The sequence below is a fragment of the Malania oleifera genome, chromosome 7 (genome assembly GCF_029873635.1).
Source record: "Malania oleifera isolate guangnan ecotype guangnan chromosome 7, ASM2987363v1, whole genome shotgun sequence".
Classification (NCBI taxonomy): Eukaryota; Viridiplantae; Streptophyta; class Magnoliopsida; order Santalales; family Ximeniaceae; genus Malania; species Malania oleifera.
In genome coordinates this window covers 37,887,592-37,909,924 of record NC_080423.1, presented here as the reverse complement: position 1 = coordinate 37,909,924, position 22,333 = coordinate 37,887,592, and the positions used below count along the sequence as shown (strand labels likewise).

General features: G+C 36.0%; 1 protein-coding gene across 6 annotated transcripts in view; it reads right to left on the bottom strand.

Moving 5' to 3' along the window:
- Nucleotides 1-21,545, bottom strand: part of LOC131160163 (DNA polymerase eta) — a 43,959-nt gene extending 22,414 nt beyond the window's left edge. For 3 of the 6 annotated variants that reach the window (XR_009137951.1, XR_009137949.1, XR_009137950.1), the window contains exons 1-12: nucleotides 21,241-21,481; nucleotides 15,912-16,032; nucleotides 15,733-15,844; nucleotides 15,464-15,631; nucleotides 11,822-11,989; nucleotides 11,598-11,701; nucleotides 11,220-11,339; nucleotides 10,498-10,621; nucleotides 3,412-3,525; nucleotides 2,778-2,993; nucleotides 706-814; nucleotides 491-621 (exon numbers count right to left, since the gene is read on the bottom strand). Coding sequence is in view for 3 of the 6 variants with exons in the window: in XM_058115542.1 (XP_057971525.1) it covers nucleotides 491-621; nucleotides 706-814; nucleotides 2,778-2,993; nucleotides 3,412-3,525; nucleotides 10,498-10,621; nucleotides 11,220-11,339; nucleotides 11,598-11,701; nucleotides 11,822-11,989; nucleotides 15,464-15,631; nucleotides 15,733-15,844; nucleotides 15,912-16,032; nucleotides 21,241-21,316 (1,563 nt within the window). In the remaining 3 variants the exon portion in view is untranslated. Of the gene's footprint in view, nucleotides 1-490; nucleotides 622-705; nucleotides 815-2,777; nucleotides 2,994-3,411; nucleotides 3,526-10,497; nucleotides 10,622-11,219; nucleotides 11,340-11,597; nucleotides 11,702-11,821; nucleotides 11,990-15,463; nucleotides 15,632-15,713; nucleotides 15,845-15,911; nucleotides 16,033-21,240 lie in introns of those variants that run through there. The other 3 variants (XM_058115542.1, XM_058115544.1, XM_058115543.1) reach the window with 3 other exon arrangements.
- Nucleotides 21,546-22,333: the final 788 nt, after the last annotated feature.

Sequence of the window (22,333 nt, the reverse complement as noted above, 5' to 3'; positions counted from 1 at the left end):
ACACAATAAAATATGGTGCGCTGGGATTAGAAGGCAAAACAGCCACCTTTCACATTAAGATTAATTTTTCGCAATAGGCTGTCATGTCTCCTCAAAACCCCTCCGCCAAAAATATTTATTTTTTTATTGATTTATCTGAGTGGGGGATTTGCTAAGACATTGAAATTATTGATTAATTATGAAAATTATTAAAATTGCTAAAAAAAAAAGCTTTTTTGCCCTGTCAATGTTGTTACATGGTCCAAAGATGGAAGTCCCACATTTCAGTCCATTTGTTGAAATATGAGAAAACACACTATATTTTTGCCCAACTCAGTCACGCAGAGGCTGAAACATGCTCTCCAAACTCCATCCACCTAAAATACAGCCACATCCTACATGTACCAGATCAGATGGTATAAAATCTTAACTGGCCAAACATTCTTGGAAAAAACCTAATACAAATAATTGATCAGTAAGTGAAAGCATAATAAACTTGTTTAGATCAAACCTCATCTTCACACAATTTACTCTTCTGCTCCTCTTGATCAAAACTAGGCATAAGATACTTAATTGTAGCTTCTTCCCCAGGGAAATTAATTTGTTCCTCAATTGCATTCAGTTGCACACAGCCGTCACTTCCTGGATAAACAACTAGGCTCAGTTTATTTAACTATTGGAGATAGAATAAGAAGCAGAGGCACAGCTTGTAAAACTGGAAACTGCCTGAGGGTGATGATGGTGGACATTCTTGGATCAATTTATTGTGTGATTGCTTTGATGAAGAGGAATATGGATCTTGGCTACTGAAGTATTTTGTGATTGAACGTGTTCCCTGCCAAAAGCGTTTCCAAGCTACACTAAGTTATAATGCATCAAAATTGTGATTAAGGACTAACACATGGAAGAATAGATAATTGAATGGGCAGTGTATTCACTGTAGCAGCACTTGTTTAATGTTGACACTGTCTTAGAATAGTTTTTACCATGTTTGAAGGTAACAATTTCATATTAAGAAGTCTAATAAAAACAAAGAACAGAAAAGATATGAAAGCATTAGCTGTTGGAAGAATTGTTATCATCTATAGTGGGGAAATTGACCAGATGCTTGCTATTCAATTGCATATCCAACAAATGACTTCTTACAGGAGCAAATATAACAAATGACTTCAAGCTAAATCAAACAACATCGAAAGTCTCACACATCACATATTGCAACAAATATTAACTGTGATCATTTAATTAGTTCCAATTAATGCCGTAATTATTTAATATTTTCTGAAGTTGGTTAATAATTTCGTATCAAGCACTAAACCTCGCCGATTTTATCTATTGTAGGACTACTGTGCAGGGAACTTGATCAGCATAAGATCGATCAATATTTGCACAAAAAACAATCTAGAGGGATTATCAATTGATTTGAATGAAGTTTTCCACTAGTAAATAACCTCCCCTTATTTTAATGCAGCTTCTGATATCCTCCTCGGCATCTGTATGCTTTCTTTTCCCCCTCCATTAAAATCTCAAGACCTTTAAGATAAAAAATGAGAGGAACCAGTATGCGTGCGTGTGTGTGTGCGCATGTCTGTATTTATGTATGTGTGTGTGCAACTCTCAAATTTAAGCTAACCAAATGAAGGGGAAAAAACCCCACCTCAAGCAAAACTAGAAAATCAATATTAATTTTATTAACAGAAAATATTCACTAACGATGACGTCCCAATACTTGTCTTTTGATCAAAAAAATGAAATTTATAGCAAACTACTTCACTCATGATAATCAACTTAGGTCAGCTAAGCCTAATCACAACTATTTGGGGTCTTTATAGGAATTTTTTTTACCCTGCAATACTACCGGAAGAATCCCGTGCTAAATTCTAGGCAATCATGTTTCATAATTACCACTTTAATGATCTTTTAGGAATTCTGCCTGCTATCTAGGCACATTCAATTTGAATTTGAATCAAATCCTTTGGACAATTGAACTGGTGTTTCATAAGCTTACCCAGACCATTTAATAAATTTATAAGGCTGTGAATTCCCTTTTGGACCAATATCGCTTGCTCATACTCAAACCCTACTTAGCAATCAATATCTCTGGCTCACACTCAAATGCCCAGTTTACTGTTATGGGCTTCATCCAAAAGCCTCAACAACAAACCATCATCCAGTCTTGGAGGTTTCTCTAAAGAACATGGGGCCTGTGCCCTCCAGGGCTCAATATGAAAGGTATTCCTATGGCATTCCCATCAACCACCACCATATACAGGATAAGAAAAGTCAGTTACCAAGAATGGGTCAAGAAGAGTTGAGTGGATAAGTGTGTCAACATAATCCATAACCAACATCATCCCATAATTGAACATCCCCTTACATATATCAACTCTGACTCTTGAAATGAGGCTTAGAAAAGTTACAAAGCTTACAACAATAAAGAGCAGACATCTTTCTCACATTCAAATCACATAAAATGCAGCAAAAAGTAGAAAATATAAGTGCGAGTCAATGACTCCCAAGCTGAGTTATCATTGGAGACATAATAATCTAGGCAAACAGTAATAATATGCACATTTAAGCACAAATCATTGGTTAAAAAAATGAGCATGAGTTTGTCGAACATTCAGGGTGACAAGTGGGGAGTCATATTTACAACATTTAGCAACTCCAATCAACATTGCTTAAATACTCATAACTAGCACTAAGCTATAATGATACCACAAAGAGTCAAAACTCATGACATATCTATTGAGAACAGCGTAGGCAACAAAATACTAGAAACCAAGTAACTTTGAACTTACAGATGGTATAGCAACTATTTTACTTGCTGAAACAGAGAGAGCTGTTATGCCCCATCCATTGCATTGAGTTCCTTCACTCTTGATTCTATAAGAGCCTAGAAATTCACGCAATCCACTCAGAAATAGGTTTAGGGCATCTTCTTGAATCTTGGTAGTCCCGTACCTCAATGGACATGACTTAGAAGGAAATTTCTTCTGTGAGTCTGTGTCGCTGGACTGCAGTAACACATAATCAGCCCACATATATCAGACTGTAGGTGAACCTGAAATCTTATCATATTTACCTTACGAAGTCCCCCTTTGGAACGTCCTAAAAAATAAGTTCTTCCGAACCTGAAATCTTATCATATTTACCTTACGAAGTCCCCCTTTGGAACATCCTAAAAAATAAGTTCCTATGAAAAGTACTTAAATTAGGATCTTTTGGAACCATTTATAGAAAAGTATTTTCTGGAAAAAGCACTTACCTATAGTAGTCCAGGATAAGTACTTTTTCAGAAAAACATTTTTTCAAAAAATAATTATTTTCCCAAATAAAAAGTATTTTTTGATTTAAGTACTTAATTAAGTATAAAGCACACACTACTTAAATTGAGATAGATAGACAAGCATGATCAATACAAAAATTATGTACCTTGTACGCTCCAGCATGCAGAGTGAGTGTGTGTGCTATCCGGTTGTTTTGTTCATAGTCATTGCAGAGACGTTCACTCAGTTCTTCGCAAAGTTTATTGAGCCAATGTTGAACCTGGATCATGAGCAGAAGAACAAGGACTCATAATGAGCTAAACTTCATTATTGTGGAGAAGATTATTACCAAAGGTTTTGTAGGAATTGACAACACCAGCATCAATAAATGGATAAATCAATTTCCATGAAAAGCTCATCAAATCAAATATTGATTAAAAAGTGCTTAGACCAAAATCATCTAGAAACTAAATCTGCAAAGAAAATGAAGCCTCCTTTTCAACCACATGCGAACATTTAAAAAGGATATCTTGACACAACAAAGGACAAGATGATACATAAAAATAAAAAATAAAAAAATGAAAAGAAAACAAAGTTGGTCTTCTTGATTGATAGACAATGCTCACATGATTATTTCCTATGAATTCCTGAAAGATTTTTGCTCGCACTTTTGTTTCAATCTTTTTGGGATTGTTCAATCTTAAAAACTACAAAAAAAATTTAAAAATATATATAATAATTCACCAAGGATTTATAACTCTAAACAATGTGTGTGATTACAATTCTTCTAGGATTGATCAATCTTTTGAACTTGAGAATACATGAAGGATTCAAACTGTTCATTCATGCACAGATATCCATCAATCAAGGTTCATTCAATCCACGCAGCTCTATAGCACAAAGATGTTGAAAGTTTCTCCCGGAAGGTAACCCCTCGGGAACCTCCACATATGTCTTATCTTAAAACTCATTCAACAAGGCAACTTCTGGAGATTGATATTTCAATAGCCTGAGGTTTAATAAATATCCTCTTTTGGTGCTAAAGCAAATTCTAACCCCAATTATTTACCCTTGCCCCCAAACTTCCTATTGATCAAATTGTGGCTCCTCTCATCCCACACAAGGAGGAAACCAATTTACCTTTCAACATGGTAGTGCCTTCAATGTGTTTTGAGTCTAATTTATTTTCCCATCACCTTGCTGGAGCACATAGTCGTTCTCCAAGTCAAAATTCTGGACATCAACATCATAAATCCAAGATCAACCAAGTACAACATTAGCAACCTCCATTTAATAGAATAAGCACCCTTTTGAATTGGAACTCAATGCATAACAACACTTGGAAACTAGTTGGAAGGTCTTATCTACCCAAGGAACTTCATCGGGATGAAGATGTACATGGGGCTTCAACACCGCTTTGTTAAAAGCTGATTTTGAGAGTACATTCATGAAACTACTCCCGTAAATGATGAGCATGACATATTTCATAAACATAGAATATACAAGCGCACTCCCATTCCTCAGAGACTGCTTGAATAGCCAACACCCAATTCATGACATTTAAATAAGCATTGAGTTCCTTTTGTTGGGCTTTTGTGGAGCCTAGTTGTGTTTTAATTTGGATGACGACCCGACCTCTATTTAATTAGTGATTTCTATCCTAAAGCTTAATCCATGGAGCAAAGGCTTGGGCCGTAAGGCCCAAGCCGCAGCGCTCATGGACTAAGCGGCACAAGGCGTACTTGTGGGGGTTTCCCAGGAAATTTTTTGGAGCCCATTCGGAACGGAACCCTAGGCGCAACATATAAAAATGATTGCTTTTGGGTGATTAGGGTTCGTGTGGTTGTACCTGCGAGAGAGCGAGAGGGAGAGCATTGTATCGCCACACTCTCTGTGATTTCTTCCTGATAATATTGAAATCCCTGTAACTCCGTGGACGTAGGCAAAATTGCCGAACCACGTAAATATTGTCTTGTGCGTGTGATTGATTTTTTCTTTGGCGTTATTTTTCTTCTATTTTGTTTCTCACAGGTTTCGGGAATTTGTTCTTTATTCCCAACACCTTTGTCTCTTTCTTCATACTCAGAGCCAACAAGAGCAAAAAGGACACTGATATCATTATTGTCATTTTTTTTAGGCTGCTCATCTTCAAGCTTTACAATCAAAGTACAGTGAGGAAAGTCCATAGAGAGACAATGATGATACTCAAAGGATGTTGTTAGAACACATAGTCGGCCCCAAGCCCGAATAAAGGAGCATGGTTGTGTTAGGTAGTTGATAGCCAGTGTAAAACTTTATTAGATCTTTATATCATGAATTCTTACTAAATTCCACCTAGGTCAAGGGAATAGACCAAACCAATATAGAAGGGAGAGGGCTAAGAAGTTAGCACAAGAAACTAGAATTAGATTAGCAACTTGAAATATAAGGACTCTGAGAGGCAAAAGTATGGAAGTAGTGGAAATTATTTTTAGAAGGAAAATTAACTTAATTTGCTTTCAATAGATGAAATGGGTAGGGGAGAAAGCTAGAGAAACAGAAAATCAGGATTTAAACATTGGTACACTAGAAAATAGAAACATAAAAACGGGGTGGGAATAATTATAGACAAATACTTAAAAGATAATGTAGTAGATGTTAAAATAATAGGGGATAGGATCATTGAAATCGGGATAGTTCTAGGCCTGGAGATAGTGAATGTCATTAATGTGTATGCTCCCCAAATAGGCTTAATAGAAAATCTTAAAAGATAATTTTGGGAAGATTTGGATAGTATTTTACAAGGGATACCAACAACTGAAATGGCATTCATAGGAGCTAATTTGAACGGACACATTGAAAAGACAATGTAGGTTATGTGAGGATACATGGAGGTCATACATATGGAGATAAAAATGAGGCTGGTGATACAATTTTAGAATTTGTCATGTCTTACGATTTGGTTATACTGAATACTCGTTTTATAAAAAGCGAAGAACACTTCAATACTTTCAAGAGTAGACACATTGAAAAGGATAATGTACGCTATGTGAAGATATATGTAGGCCATGGATATGGAGATAAAAATGAGGCCAATGATACAATTTTAGAATTTGTCATGTCTAACGATTTGGTTATATTGAATATTCGCTTTATAAAAAGCGAGGAACACTTAATAACTTTCAAGAGTAGGCATAATAAAATCCAAATAGATTCTTAACTAGGAACGGGGATCGTCTATCTTGTAAGAATTGTAAAGTTATCCTAAGTGAAAGTTTGGTTGCACGTCATAGTCCTAGAATTAGATATATATATACTAAAAATTGGAAGAGAAAGAGTAACATAAATCAATACAAAAGGCCTGGATGGTGGAGCTTGAAAGGAGACAATATAGTAAAATTCAAAGATAAAATTATCAAAAAGAGTGATTGGATAGTAAAAGGTAAGGTAGATGCAAATACTATTTGGAATAAAACGGCTAACTATCGTAAAGAAAGCAAAAGAGATTTTAGGTGAGTCTAAAGGAAGATACTTAGGTAGTAAAAAAAAGATAATGGTGGGATCAAGAAAACCGAAAATCCGTTAAGACAAAGAGAAATTGGTATAAAATATGGCAAATTTTTAGAAATATAGTGAATCTTGAAAAGTATAAAAAGGCAAGAAAAAATGCAAAAAAAAGACTATTAGTGAAGCCAAAGTTATGATGTTTTATATACTAGACTAGTTCAAAAGAAGGAGAAAGAGACATTTATAAACTTGCTAGAGCTAGAAAAAGAAAATGCAAAGATTTAGGTGATGTAAAATGTATAAAGGACGAGAATGATAATGTCTTAACTAGAGAAGAAGACATAAAAGAGATGTGGCAAAGATACTTTGATAAGTTGTTTAATGAAAATAAAATTGAGATATTGAACTTGGAAGAGATAAATAAGGAGAAGACTGAAAATAGGAGATTTATTCACAAAATTAGAATCCTTGAAGTTAAGATGACATTAAAAAAGATGAAAAGTGAGAAATCTATAGGACCAAATAACATACCAATTGAAGTTTGGAAATGTTTAGGGGATAAAGGAAATATTTGGTTAACTAATCTTTTCAACATTATTATAAAAATCAAGAAAATGTTGAAAGAATGAAGAAAAAGCACGTTAATACCTTTATACAATAACAAAGGTGAAATTCAAATTTGTAATGACTATCGTGGAATTAAGATTATGAGTCATACAATGAAATTATGGGAAAGAAAAGTTGAACAAAGAATAAGACTAGAAACAAGGATTTCGGATAATCAATTTGGTTTTATACCTAGGAGATCAACAATAGAAGCTATTTATCTTTTAAGAAGATTAATGGAAAAGTTTAGGGAAAATATGAGGGACTTGCATATGGTTATTATTGATCAAGAGAAAGCATATACTAGAGTACTTAGGAAAGTTCTTTGGAGGTCTTAGAAAAGAAGGGGATTTGCAATAAATATACTGAGATTATTTAAGAATATGTATGATAGAGTAGTGACTAGTGTTAGGATTGTAGGAAGGAAATATAGAGATTTTCCAACCAAAATAGGTGTACATCAAGGTTTTACTTTGAATCCATATCTTTTTTATTTTATTGATTGTGAGCATTTGTTCAATCAATTTTTTAATTTGTTTAAGTTTTAGAAGCATTAACCAAACAGGTTGTTGGTTTACAGTTTTTAGTTTCTATTCTAGCTTTCATTTCTGATTTTTTGTTTTCATAATTTTTTATAGTGATACCAAATGGCCCCTTATTAAAGAATACTTTGTATATTTTAGTTATTGAGAATTTTTATTTTGATATTTAATTATTTTGGGGTAATTTTACATTTTTATCAGTTCGGGGTTATTTTATAATTTTTTACTGTTTTATCTGCAGGTTTTCTTGGTTGCCTGTAAACATAGGCTTACAGTGTAAGTGGTTACTGATTCTCTCTCTCTCTCTCTCTCTCTCATACATGCACGCGCGGGGCAGTCTTTATAATTCTCTCCCTATTTTCTCTCTCCAATCTGTCTATTTCTCCATTCTCCTTTTCTATCCTACATAGCAGGGGCTATCCTACATAGCAGGGGTTTGCAAGAAGCGGCAGTGCTACAGTGATGGGCAGATGATGCCTGCCATCAGTGTTGCAACCTGTAATAGTTCCTAGAGCTCTGCATCTAGTTCCTGCAAAGGACTCCTAGTCAGATTAGCTCTAGTGATGTTTCATTGATAATAATTGGAGCCTATAACAATGAGAAGGTGATGTTTGAATGAACTAATGAATAAGTTTGCTTCCGCAAGGAAAAGGATATGGTAATGATGCAATGTGACAATACAAGGTCTGCAACAATAAAGGGGGTGCTCTTCGCAAAATAAGATGGCTTCAATGATCTGTGATTTGATGTTGATAGAGCCCATTCAGAGTTGACGATGGCCGCCAGTTTGGCAATTTAACTTGATGAACTATGGAAGAGAGGAAAACTTTTTTTTTCCTCTTTTGTTTCTGCTTTGTCCTCTGTTTGTTTTGTAGCAAGATTGGACTTCTCTTTTTCTTGTGGGGTTGAACTTTGTTTGAGGGTTTGTATTTAAAGGTGACTTGCAACTGTGAGGAATGGGAATTAATCGAAGATGAGAGTCAGGATTTCAGCACTGTTGGTTGAAGACAGCGAGTGAGCCGGTGAGGTGAAGACAATGGGATGAGGCAGCTGAGTTAAAGGCCATGAAAGGCAGTGTTGATGAATCGATGGTGGTGACAACGGAACATATACATGTGGAGTGAAGTGAAGCTTGGATAAAAAATGACACAAAACTGATTGGGAAGAAGAAATGAAAAAAAAAGATAAAAAGAAAATAACTAGGGGTGTACAAATTTTACTAAAACGTAAAACTTGACTGAAAACAGACCAAAATTCTATTCAGTTCGGTTTTCGGTATTCGGTTTCGGTTTCAGTTTCAGAGTTTAAAAATAAAAAAATTCAGTTTCAGTTTCAGTTTCGGTTTCGGTTTCAGTTTCTAATTGAGAACCAAACTGAAAAACCGGAAAACCAAAAAATAATTATATGCAATAAATTTGATATAATAATACTATTAAAATTGTATAATTATATTCATAAATATTTAATCATTTAATTATAATTTCTAATTCCACCTTATCAATATAAAATTCTTTATTCCACTTTTTTTTTTTTGAAATTACTTTATAAATCAAAAGTCAAAATAATAATAAGTTATTAGAATGGGAAAAGAGGGCGAGCCTTGGATCAATGGTAAGGTTGTTCCTTTGTGACCAGTTGGTCATGGGTTCAAAACCAAGGAAACAGCCTCTCTACATAAAAGTAGGGACAAGGCTGCGTATACTATGACGACCCTCCCCTTACCCTCGCGAAGCGGTGAGCCTTATGGCCCAGGGACGCCCTTTGTTAGAATGGGAAAAGTGTTTTATACAAGTAGGGAGGGTTGTTTTCGATGTGGGATGAGTTTATACCCATTAAGTTCCCTTCAATTGGTCTCCACACTCCCAGGACCACAGCACAATGACTGCTGCCCGCCTGCCACATGCAATTACCCAAGAGCCTTTGAAATGGAATACATTTTGTGCTGCGGCTGCCCGCCTACCACACTCCATCCCACATCAGTTGGAACTAGGAAGGGAATACATTTTCCTTCCTATAAATACTAGTTACAATCCCCCTCATTCAAGCAATGCAGTGGGCCTAAAATGCTAAGGCTGTGGCCTATATAAGACAAAAAAGCTTAGGTTCGGCCCAGCAGATGCCATGGGTGTTTAATTTACGCAATATTAGTTAAAACTTTTATTTAAAAAAAAAACAGAATTAACTGAACCAACCCGAAAAAACGGCGGTTTGGTTTTTATTAACCAATGGTCTATAGTTCAGTTTCGGTTTATAATTTTTGCAAACCGATGAATTCAGTGCGGTTGTCAGTTTTGCTAGTATCAGACCAAATAAAACCGATTACAGCCCTAGAAATAAGGACAAAAATAAAATAACACATAGTCTCAAGTAGGGTTCAAATTCTCAATGATACAAGCAATGTACATAGTAGAGCTTTTAGATAGGCTTCTCCCAAACTATAAATAAACAAATAGAGAGAGAATAATATCAGATCCCTAAATAACTGGAAGTTATAAAATAAAACCACCTAGGATATGATAATTTCATATAACATAAAATTTCTCTATGGAAAAGGAGGAGGTTGATGGCATGACAAAACTATGCAGGATCATTTACAAGACCAGGAAAGAATTTCTTACAGAAGTTATCGTCTTCAAAGCGCAAGGACCAGGAAATGTCTTTCCAGAACCATGGCTTTTGGGAAGAAGACGCCCTTGAACTTCTTCTCCACTGACCCCCCTTGCAATATTCCATAACCATGTACTGGTGTGCAAATGAAAAGGACTGATAAATAGCATCCTAACAATTGTTGCACAAGAGCACAAATGGAAACCCACAGACAAAAAACGTCGACAAGCCTTTACTTGGAAATAATATAATTTAATTGCTTTTGCATCCAAAACACAGCCATGACAATTAATTTCCACTAAAAACTATTTCAATTAAAATATAGAAATATTTTATAAAGTTTAATGATATAAAGAGATTGAATCCTTCAGCACCAATTCTAGCAGTATAGGAACTGTTGGTGTATCAGGCTTCATTTCATTTAGCACTGAAAATAATTTGATTTCAGGAACAAAGTGATAAAAATTTGTGAAATTTCAGGAACAAAGTCAAAAAAAAATGTGAAATTTGAGAAACAGAGCTGACAATAATATTTGCAACTATTTCATAAATAATCTGGAAAAGGGGGAAGAATAAATTTGAGTGGAAGCAATTCTGGCAATATAAGTAAAAAACTTTCTAATTTTCATAGCATGCAGGATAAAATTTGTAATTATAATAAGCCTAATAAAAAGTTACTTATATGCTGAGGAGTTCAAATATGACAAGAATTTGCTCAAAATCAGATAATAACCCGGTATTTATGCCATAGCATTCCTGCAGCTTCTCCTCTGAAAACTGCAAGAGATCCCCAACAGTGTTCACACCAAGGTCACTTTGTAAGGAACTCCCCAGCTTCCCCCCAAGCTGTTTCCTGCAAATACGTTTTGCTTCAAAGTCCGCTCAATAATGCATATTAGCTGGAAGCATAAAGACGAAGAAAACCACATCCACTTGAAAACAAAAACTCAATCATTAACAAAATAAGAAAGATTATTATTCTCATTTTACATACTATAGAAAAGCTATCATGTATGAAAAAAGAGACAGTAACGAAATAGATAAAGCATTTCAATTCATTAATGGTGCGGATAATGAGGATAATTTCAATACATCTGGAGCAAAAACATACATTTTCTTTATTGGCAAGGAATTGAGCAGTTCTTTAACAGAGGAAAAGGGCACGACAGTTTGTTGTGCAGGCTTATTCATTCCACTTGCAAGTTTGGCCAGCATCTGCTAATGAAGTCAAATATGAGCAGATGACGCCAAATATACTTATTGAGAGAAGCATCTTTCAGTAAAAGAAAGCTCAGAAAATAGAAAAGCAAATAAAAATTGAGGCCTGCTTTGTACCTTATTATGAGCAATTCCAGCAGAACATGTAAATTCTGTCTCTTTCAAAACTTGCATCCTAAGTTCTGCGATAATGAGGACACCACAAGCTAACAACTTATCCCGACGATCAGCACTGCTCCTGCAGAGCCACTCCTTCACACCATTTTCTTTGACATCACTTCCATCCTGAAGCATATATCAATTCCAGTATAACAGCTGTTATGAACGCAAAATTGCCATATAAAGCACCAAGAGGTTCAGCCCCATCACATATCCTTAAATATTTAACAGTTTATTTTAAGGTTCATAACCCAGAAATGAGAAGTGCTTGAGAAAATAGCTAAAAAAATTGTACAATAGCATTCAAATCCTAAGAAATCACACTCAAATTCTAAGAATCACTGAAATGAAAGAACATTTAAAAACAATAGCCTCTAAGAAATGTCCACGGGGAAACTTCAGTGATTGATCCTTTTTCTTGCACATATCTATCCCCCTGAAATTCTGTTTTTATCTTAAAACAACGGTTGATGATTCTTCACTTCACACAATCCAAAAAAATGATAATATATATATACATATTAGCATAGAAAGAGAATACAAACTAAAGAGGAAGAGAAATCCTAAAATAAAAGGCTAAAAACAAATAAATTAAAAGCCAACCTCAAACAAAGATGCCCACCAACCAAAAATCCTAACAAGCACTAACAAAGAAAGCCCCATTTTGATCCCTTTCTGTTGTAGTTAATAGAGCACTGCAGGTTTACCAATTCCCATTGCCCCTTCTTAGCCTTACTTTTACAACCATCCGAGCATACTTCCTTGCCTTCTGAATTACCACTGCAAACCCATTTTATCCGGAAAATATTGAAAACAAGAGCCAAGAACAGGCTCGGTACGCTCAAACTTGGCTCTTTCTTAGCCTATGATCCTTCTTCAACCTAGAAACTCTCTCTAGATCACCCATTGGAAATGGAGATTGAAAGGAATAATGACCTAATAAATCAAGAGAATCTGAACCAAAACCTAGTTGTTCAGGAACCTCGCTTATACCGCCATCATAATCAAAATCACTATCCAGCTCATCCTGCTCATCTGATGCATCACCCCATTTCTTCTTCTCAAAAGGATTTTCCTCGCCCCCTTTTTTTCTCAGTCTACATAGACCCATTTGAATGCTCCTCAATGCAAAAACTGCCATCACTACGTCTTTCAAGAACTTAAAGCCCCACCATTTGCCCTGAGTTACCTTTCAAATGAGGAGTCTCTTACTTCCATACTCTTCTGCCTCTGATGAGTGTAAACCTGCAATATTGCAGGTTTTTCAGCCATCCAAGGATCTGTCACCTCTCCATCCCCACCTTGTCACTACAAGAACTAGCACCATCTCAATTCCCAATCTGATCAGCTATACCATTATCCTCCATTTGTACCTCCTGACATCTATCCTCCATAGAAACCCCTCTATTCTTATCAATTTACAAAACATCCCTTCCCCCAACTCCTGGCCCACGGGAAGAAACCTAGCATGGCTCACTCCCACCAACTACTCCCACCCAAGAGGATGTGCCACAAATCTGTTCCTTCACCTGCTCACTTTGTCCAAAACCATGCCCGCTGTGCCCATCCATTACAAAACCCTCTCCAACACAAGCTTCTTCCACACTTCCATTCTGCTGCAGTAAATGCTGAGTTTGAGAAGTATTCAACCGGATGCCCTCCTTACTTGTACCTTGGGCCCCTGATTACAGATAGACGAGGGCCTGTGATGAACAGGCAGTCCCATTGTGGCCTAATAAAACCCCTTGTGTGTTAGCAAACCTAAAATCTTGTAAAAGTTCCCAGAAAAGCCTTCCAAATCAGTTGGACTTCTTACTCCATTTACATTTGGAAATAGGCCAGATCTTCCTTAAAAACCTTAAAGCCTATAACTATTTCCTAATAACTGAGCTAAATTAATAGTGATGTTCAGAACCCCTGCCCCAACCCATTTAAGGCCCACACTGGTTTCAGCTGCACACGCTATCACTCCCTTCTTCTCACAAGCCCTAGTTTCCCCAAACCTCCTAGACCACCAGCTAGGATTGGGCAAGAAAAAATCAAACACCAAACCAACCACAAAGCTGAACCAAATCAAACCAAAAAATCAGTTAAACATTTTTTTCATTTTGGTCTCAGTTCGGAGATTTCAATTTTTCCGGATAAACGGTTTCGTTTTTGTTTGACCCATTCAATAACCACAGTTGACCTAACCGAACTGAAATAATATAAATATATAAAAATATATATTGTGTATTTATGTATTGTATGACATTTCAATAATTTAAATAAAAAAAATTGATTTTTTTTTTTTATATAGAAAAAATAAAATATTGCTTTCAATAACAATTTAGAACTTGGTTAGCTACTTTTATGTTATTTTTTCATAAATAGAACTCAGATAACACATTTTGCTTATGTTCAATTCATGGGTGAGTGTTTTTAAGCTTATGTACCATGCATATCTAAAGCGTATAAATTAAAGATTTCTTATTGATGCTCAAATTTTAATGTTTGAATTCTAAAATTTATATGTTGATTACAATGGAAGAAAAAAAATATATTAATTTGTCGTGACTTTGAAATTCTAAATTGGATCTAACAGTTCGGTTCAGTTTGGTTAACTATTGGATATCAGCCTAAAAATTAGTTAACCTATTTTCAGTTAACCCTTTGAAACTTGGTTTGTATTTTCTAACAAACCCAAACTTTGTTTTAGTTAATGGTTCAAGGTGGGGACAGTTCAATTAACTGAACCATGCCCATCCATACCACAAGCTGCAACTGCTCCTATGCTCACCAATTGGGGACTTCCACAGTTCCCTCATCACCATCCACCCCTCACTGCCTCTGAACTATGAGAAAGATCCATTCCAGCAATCATCGATCCCCGAGGGTTGAGCCATAACTTTGCTCATACCCTCCAATCCTACAATCATCCACAGATCTGGCAAAATCTTCACCAACATCCCCCTTCCATGCCCCCAGGAATGAAGATCAATTAACCCTTGCCATTCGATCGCAGACCCAGCTCCAGAAAATAGCCAGTCTGAATTGACTTAATCACAACTTCCTGTAATGAGTGACCTGCTCCAATCTCAATAAAAACATGTGTAAAGACTCACATACCCACCTAACAGCAGATAAGGTGATTCTTATCCACCTCTGCGACTCTTAAGATTTCTCATCCAGTCAAACAAAGCCCCTGTCCCAACCTTTTCCAATTGCAGATTAAAGTTTCTCTGATTTGTGCAAGTTCTATTCTACCGATTTGTGGAAGTTAAAAATAATTCACCCCTTTCAATCCTCTAACCCAAAACAAGAAGAGAGAGAGAGAGAGAGAGAGAGAGAGAGAGGGAGAGGGAGAGAGGGGGGGGGGGGAGCGAGAGCAAGAGATAGGGAAAAAATGGTCATGCAAACACATAGAAAAGATATAGCTGAGAGGTTGAACTATCTACAACGATGGTAAACTCTGGAAAGAGGCTAATATTTCAAAATGCTTGAACGTGCTTCCAATATGGTAGAAATTTCATTTTAACTTAACCACCCACTTCATTTTCCAAGTGTTCTTACAAATATAACGTAAGGAAATTAAAAGGATTGGAGAGCATCATTTCTTACCTCATTAAGCCCCAAAACATGAGATCTAAGAGCTTCTACGCCAATTGCTTCCAAGCTCTCTGGAGGATTTTCAGCTAGCATTGTTTCTGCTGCATCAGTAAGATCGAGATACACTTCATCAATTGAAGCCCGTTCGCATCGGCCCTTCTTTGCAAGGATAGACACCACCTGCATGTTTAATTTAAAACACTTATAAGTTCAATTTTCAACAAAGATTACTAAACACAAGAAGCCTAGAGCTGCTATGGACATCTTTTGAATTCATTGACCTCTGACCCTGCATTGCGGTATGCATTCAAGTCAGCTTTACCACGAGCAACTGGGACTTGAACCAGCTGAATTTGTGGGCAAACTTGCTTGGCCTCTTCACCTCTCATTGAACTAAAAACCAGGTATCAGATTCTCAGAGTATAAATGCCCATTAATGTAAGATAAACTTTCTGCTTACCGCTTCACACCATATCTACGGGCCTCATAGCTAACAGCAATCAAAGCCCCACCTTTCCAGGAGTTGTACTGTACCACAGCAGTGGGTAGGCCCCTTAGATTCGGCTGTTTCCGCTGCTCCACTGCATGGACACAACCAATACCAAAATAAGGATGCCACACTCAGAATGGGAAACTTTAACATGCATCATTAAAGGGTGTTCCCGTGTCATAAGGCTCCCTTCTTTGCAAGGGTAGGGGGAGGGTTGTCACAGTGTGCGCAGCCTTACCCCTGCTTTTATGCAGGAGGCTGTTTCCTTGGACTCAAACCCATGGCCAACCAGTTACAAAGGAGCAACCTTACCATTAAAAACTAAGATTATTCAAAAGAAAATGTGCACCTGAAATTCATATTTATTAAATAATTTCATTAGCCTACACCATGACGTATAGAAAAAATTAAGAAAAGCAATAAATGTGGGGGAAGGACAATAAACATGAAATTAGAAAATTATTTAAGAATTTTCAACTAGAGTGCGATATCATCAACTTAAGATAATTCTAGACATTCAAATTTAAAATATACTGAACCATCAATCTCAATACACACATGTTGAAAAATTCAACAGTTTTTTAAACAACCAGCACCCTCATTTTGGCCCTGGAAGAGGCAAACCTAAAAGATCCCAAGCAAATAGAGAAGGCAACCCTCAGGTAAGCTCAGACTCACAATTAACAGTAAAGGTACGAACTTAAGGTCTTTAAATCCCAAGGCATATTATAAGTGCAAAGATACTACCTCATACAGAGTCTCAAACTTCAAAAACAAATGGTAAAAAGTTGCACACATAGAAGTAGATTAAACAAAACAATTATTTTTTGTAAATGTGAAAAATATGTATATAACATGTAAAAAGATGAATCCACTCCAGAAGCACAATATGTTAGTTATGATCTAATGATGCGGTAAACCTAGCATGCTATACATCTCACAAGGAGAAAGGCAAGTCACACCATTTGATCTAGTCAAAAGATTTCAGGAAATGGACTGGAAGATTCAATGTTCTTTCAACTGGCAAAGTTGTTTACTCTGAAGCTTAAGAAACTGCTAACTATATCCCTCACAAGGCATCACTTCTAACATAGAAACATAACAAAAGAGCAATATTTCACACATGCAGCTCCCTCGAGGCCACAGCTCCTTACCCAATTAAGTGATCCCCTTTCAAACCAAGTAGACAAGATAGAATGCAGCTAAAAAGCGTTTAGGAACAAAAGCATAAATAAGAAAGCCAGCTTCACCTTCTGTTTAAACTCATTTTTAACCAAATAGAATGCATCCAGATGAGTTTCATTGAAAAGAACAAGAGGATTTTCATTGATTTGGACTACGAAAGGTAAAAGAAAGAGTAGGTTTAGAAATAAAAATTTATGAAATAAGTTACCAAAAAAATTTAAGACATGCGAATTTAGAAAATCTGGCCTTGATGAAGGCAAGATTCAAGAGGAATGAAGCAATAAAAACATGACACATCTATCCTTTTAACAAGAAGTAAAGGGTTCATGTGCAGCTCATGCAATTGAAATAAGATAACGTGTTAAGTGAGTATACCCACAAGTTCAATTACTTAGTCATTCATTCCAATTGGAGTGGAAGGAGGTAGTCATGATTACGGAGTAGGAAAGGATTGAAGCTAAAACCTAGCTCCAGATTGGTTACAACTATATTACATAGTTAGTGATGCTTTTTAAGCAGTATATCAGTTGGAAGAGAATTCTTGAAACCATTCCTATAAAAAGAACTATAAAAGGATAACCAACTTGCTAATTTTGATCATGAGAAGTAACACAATAGTTCACTTTCTTCCACTTTTCCAGCCAAGTAACAACCAATTCTTCAGCACCAACACATGTGCATGTAGGCTCCGGAAAACTATTAAAATGTTACACTTTGGAGTTTTGGATATTTCTAGAATCAAACACATGATTGGGGATTTCAGCATTTAAAGATGCTCTTGTCAATTACCATCTTTGCTAACTAAACAAAAGGCCAAGGAAATTGTAATGCTAAAACTGAAGCTATAGAGTGGTGAAGCCAGCAGTTAAGTGGCAGTGGCAGTGGTAGTGGTAATTACCAACATCCTTCCTAAAGAGCACCACTCAGTGGTAGTTGCACACCAGCGTTCTTTTGATAAGTAATAGGTTATTAAAGAGTACCTAAAAAGGTGTGTAACCTTCATACGTGAGATAAGTTGAAAACATTACACCGCCAAAAAGCCAAGAAAAAAAGAAGAAAAAAAATTAGCTTACAAGATAGAATGCCAAGGAAATCTACAAATTAAACAAACAAGAAGAGGAGGGTGAACCAACATCCAGGGAAGAAATAAGCTTTAAACCAAATTAAATCTTCCCAAATTTTGGTCAATCCTTGCCACATGCATGCATACAAAAAATCAATGAGCAAGAGGATCACAGCACCAAAACTAGTAGTCAAGTGAAGCCCAAGGTCAATAATTATAAGCTCGAATTGAGTTTTGAGCTTAGAACTTCTCAAATGAGTGGAGTTTGACTATCCCGTTGAGTCTGCTCAACTTAAACACACTAAAGGCCGATCATGTCTTGGAAGCCATTCTGGGGTTTCCACGTTGGTTTGTCCCACCACCAGCAGCAAGTGAACCAAGATAAATAAATGCCAGCCTTGATGCCATATCATGCATTAGAAATTTGGGAGTGCTCCATTTGATTCGCCACTGCTGTTGGAGTATAGCTACTCATATTGACAGCATGGAATTGAAATCCAAGGAAGAAAAGATCAAGGCAGAGAAGAAGCCAGAGACTTAGCTGCTGTTATTTCTGTTATTCCTGTTATATTTCAGTTAGCTGTTATTGTTTCAATGTAGTATAAGTATTACAAGACCTTCCTGTATTTGAACTTGTAGATTTTCATTCTTATTCAATTCAGTATATACACATTCTCTCAATTTGTATCCTCTGTTTTCAGTTTTCTCTTCAGATCATCAAGTTCTTCCAGCCTTCTCTCTTCTGATTCATCGAATTCTCAACATGGTATCAGATTGAATATCATACTTGCTTCTGCACATATATTTTTTCTTACATATCTTGCAATCTACATTGAAAACTATGCTTGGGAATTTTCTTGAGAATCTTCCATTTTTTGTATCTTCTTGGAAAAATGACAGAAGCAAATCCTCTCAATTCTTCAGATTCTTCTCGTCTATCAGCTGATTCTCCTGTAAATCCTTCAGATGATTCTTCTAGCCCATATTATGTTCATCCTAGTGATAATCTAGGTTCTCAATTACAAGACCTGACCTGGCCTATTCTGTTTAGGTTCTTAGCCAGTTTCTTGTCACACCAGCAGTATCTCATTATCAAGCTGCCATTCGCATGCTTAGATACTTAAAAACAACACCAGGCCAAGGGTTATTCTTTTCTTCATCTTCAGATTTAAAGTTGGAAGCTTATTCTGATAGTGACTAGGCAGGTTGCTTAGACACCAGGAGAAGTGTTATAGGTTATGCAATTGTTATAGGAGACTCATTAATCTCATGGAAATTGAAGAAGCAAGCCACAGTTAGCCGATCATCTGCAGAAGCAGAATATAGAGCTCTTGCAGCCACAACATGTGAGGTGCAGTAATTACTTTATGCTCTTCAAGATCTTAGTGTTGCTTATCCTCAACCAACAATGCTCTACCCTAACAGTAAATCAGCTTTGTCCATTGCAACCAATCCAGTACAACATGAGAGAACTAAACATATTCCTATCGATTGTCATCTTGTTAGGGAAAAACTACAATAGAATGTTATAAAGATTTTTTATATTCCCTCAAGATTACAACTTGCAGATATCTTTACAATACCTCTCGGTTCACTGCCTTTCCATCACAATTTGCGCAAGATGAACATTATAAACATACATGCTCATCTTGAGGGGGGGTGTTGGAGTATAGCTTCTCATATTGACAACATGGAATTGAAATCCAAGGAAGAAAAGATCAAGGCAAAGAAGAAGCCAGAAACTTAGCTGCTGTTATCTCTGTTATTCCTATTATATTTCTGTTAGCTGTTATTATTTCAATGTAGTATAAGTATTACAAGACCTTCTTGTATTTGTACTTGTAGATTTTCATTCTTATTCAGTTCAGTATATACAAGTTCTCTCAATTTGTATACTCTGTTTTCAGTTTTCTCTTCGGATCATCAAGTTCTTCCAGCTTTCTCTCTTCTAATTCATCAAATTCTCAACAACTGCCTCCAGGCCTTAGTTGGATCGCCATGTGGATTGTGATGTATGAGTGCACGAGTGAAAAATCCATTAACTCATTTCCTACAAAGTTCCTAAAGCTTCAGTTCGGCTTACTAGCAATCACCTTAGACTGGAAAGTACAGCATCCTCCTAACTCCCCCATAGGCATGTTAGTTATTGAATTGTTAGGAACAGTATCACATAACTAAAATAAGAAATGAGAAAATAGGAATTGACACAACAAATTTTACGTGAAAAACCCCCCAAACAAATCAAGGGAAAAACCAAGGGTAAGAGTAGAATGAATCCACTATGAAAAAAGGTGTTACAACTTCTTCCTAATTATAAGAGAAGAACAATGATAACTCTTGCTTGTATTAGGAGTATACAAATCTCTCTAAAATTAGGAGAAACTAGAAACACAGGCTACAACAGGGACACTTTGCAAGAGAGTACTTGATTTCTCTCTCTAAAGGTAGATTTGGAAATACTTGAGATGGATTGGAACTCCTAGTAGGCATCTCTATTTATAGTAGAGAGTACTGCCCACCTTTGTTGAATTCTCTTTTCTACAGCACACCTCTGTAGACTTGTATAGCCACCTTTGTAGACTTGTGCAGCCACCAAATAAATAGTACAGCCACCATATAAATAGTACAGCTACCATATGAATAGAACAGTCCCTATGTTGGATTTTGAATGCTAGAAATGTCTTTACAATTCAACAAGATGGGCGCTCAACAAGCAATTCTTCCATTTCCTAAGTGACCCACCAACATTTTACCACTCAACTAGACAGGGTTCTGTGTTTATAATTATGCATCAATTCTAACTTCTGTATGACGATATTGTAGGGTTTAAAGAAAGAAAGGTTGCAACAGAATTGCCGCAGAAAATGAGAGAGACCTTTGCAGTGCCAATTATAAAAGAAGCAGCTGTTCATGTAACTTATGCCTATAAGCCAGGTACGTTCATGTTTTCAGACAACCTACAGCATCCATTGTGAAACAGTTTGTATTGCTAAATCTAAAAGAGACTGAACCCGCAGAGAGAGAGAGAGAGAGAGAGAGAGAGAGAGAGACCTTGAACATAGAAGCAGTCCATGTCGACGTGAGCGATGATCCTGGCATCCGATGATTCTGGTTTTGCCACTGGCATTTTCTCTTCCTTTTGCGTTCTCTCTCCTTTCACCTCCAAATCCAATTTTCAGAAGAGGAACGAGAGGAAGAAGGTGGTTGAGGTTGCTTTTACATGTTGCGCTCTTTCATTTCTGGCGCAGTCTGTGGATTCTTCCCTTCCATTTCTTCTTTCTTCTCCTGCACGCCGCCGTTTGGTTCGAAAAAAAAATAATTGTTTTTTGGAATTGCGAATCACATTTTTTCATAATAGCATTCTTGGAAGTCAAGTAAGAATTTCTTCTCTAATCTCCAATTTTTAATATTATAAAAAAATCCTCTTTTAATTCTTTCAAAAATATCAATTTTATCCTCATAACTAACAATAATTATTTTATAATACTCAACTGCTTACAATTATGCGAAAATACTCTTATAATTATATCTACAATGAAAAATATAAAAATTAATGGTTGTCATCTTTTCATTTTTCACCACCATAAATTATGTGTTATATTTATTGCCCTATAAAAGGACTCTCTCTCTCTTTCATTCTCTCAGCTTAGCATCAACACACAAAAAACTTGAAGTGTGCAAAGGATGAAAGAAGATGATAGATAGATAGAAAGAAAGAAAATTATTTTGTATAAGATCAATTTCAAATCATCTTATAATTCCTCCCAAAATAGTGAAATTTTTTATCACATTCGCCCGTGGAGTAAACATAGATGAACCATATAAAATTTATGTCTCGTCTCTATTTATTTTTCTGCATCTTTTACCACGCGTTATCAGTTTGAGACTCTAACTATATGAGATATTTCTTTAAATCTTATTTAATTTATTTCTTTTAAAGTTTTACTCCACAAAAGTATAATATTCTTCAAAAGAGAATATGTCTTTTAAAGTTTAAAAAGTATCAAACTCCAGAAGAGATGGTAAGATAGTTATCCTAAAGAGACTATATATTTAAATCTCTCGCCTATATATTTAATCTCCCGAAGAGATAGACCTCCTGAAGAGGTTATGTATTTAATCCCCAGAAAAGATGGTAAATATT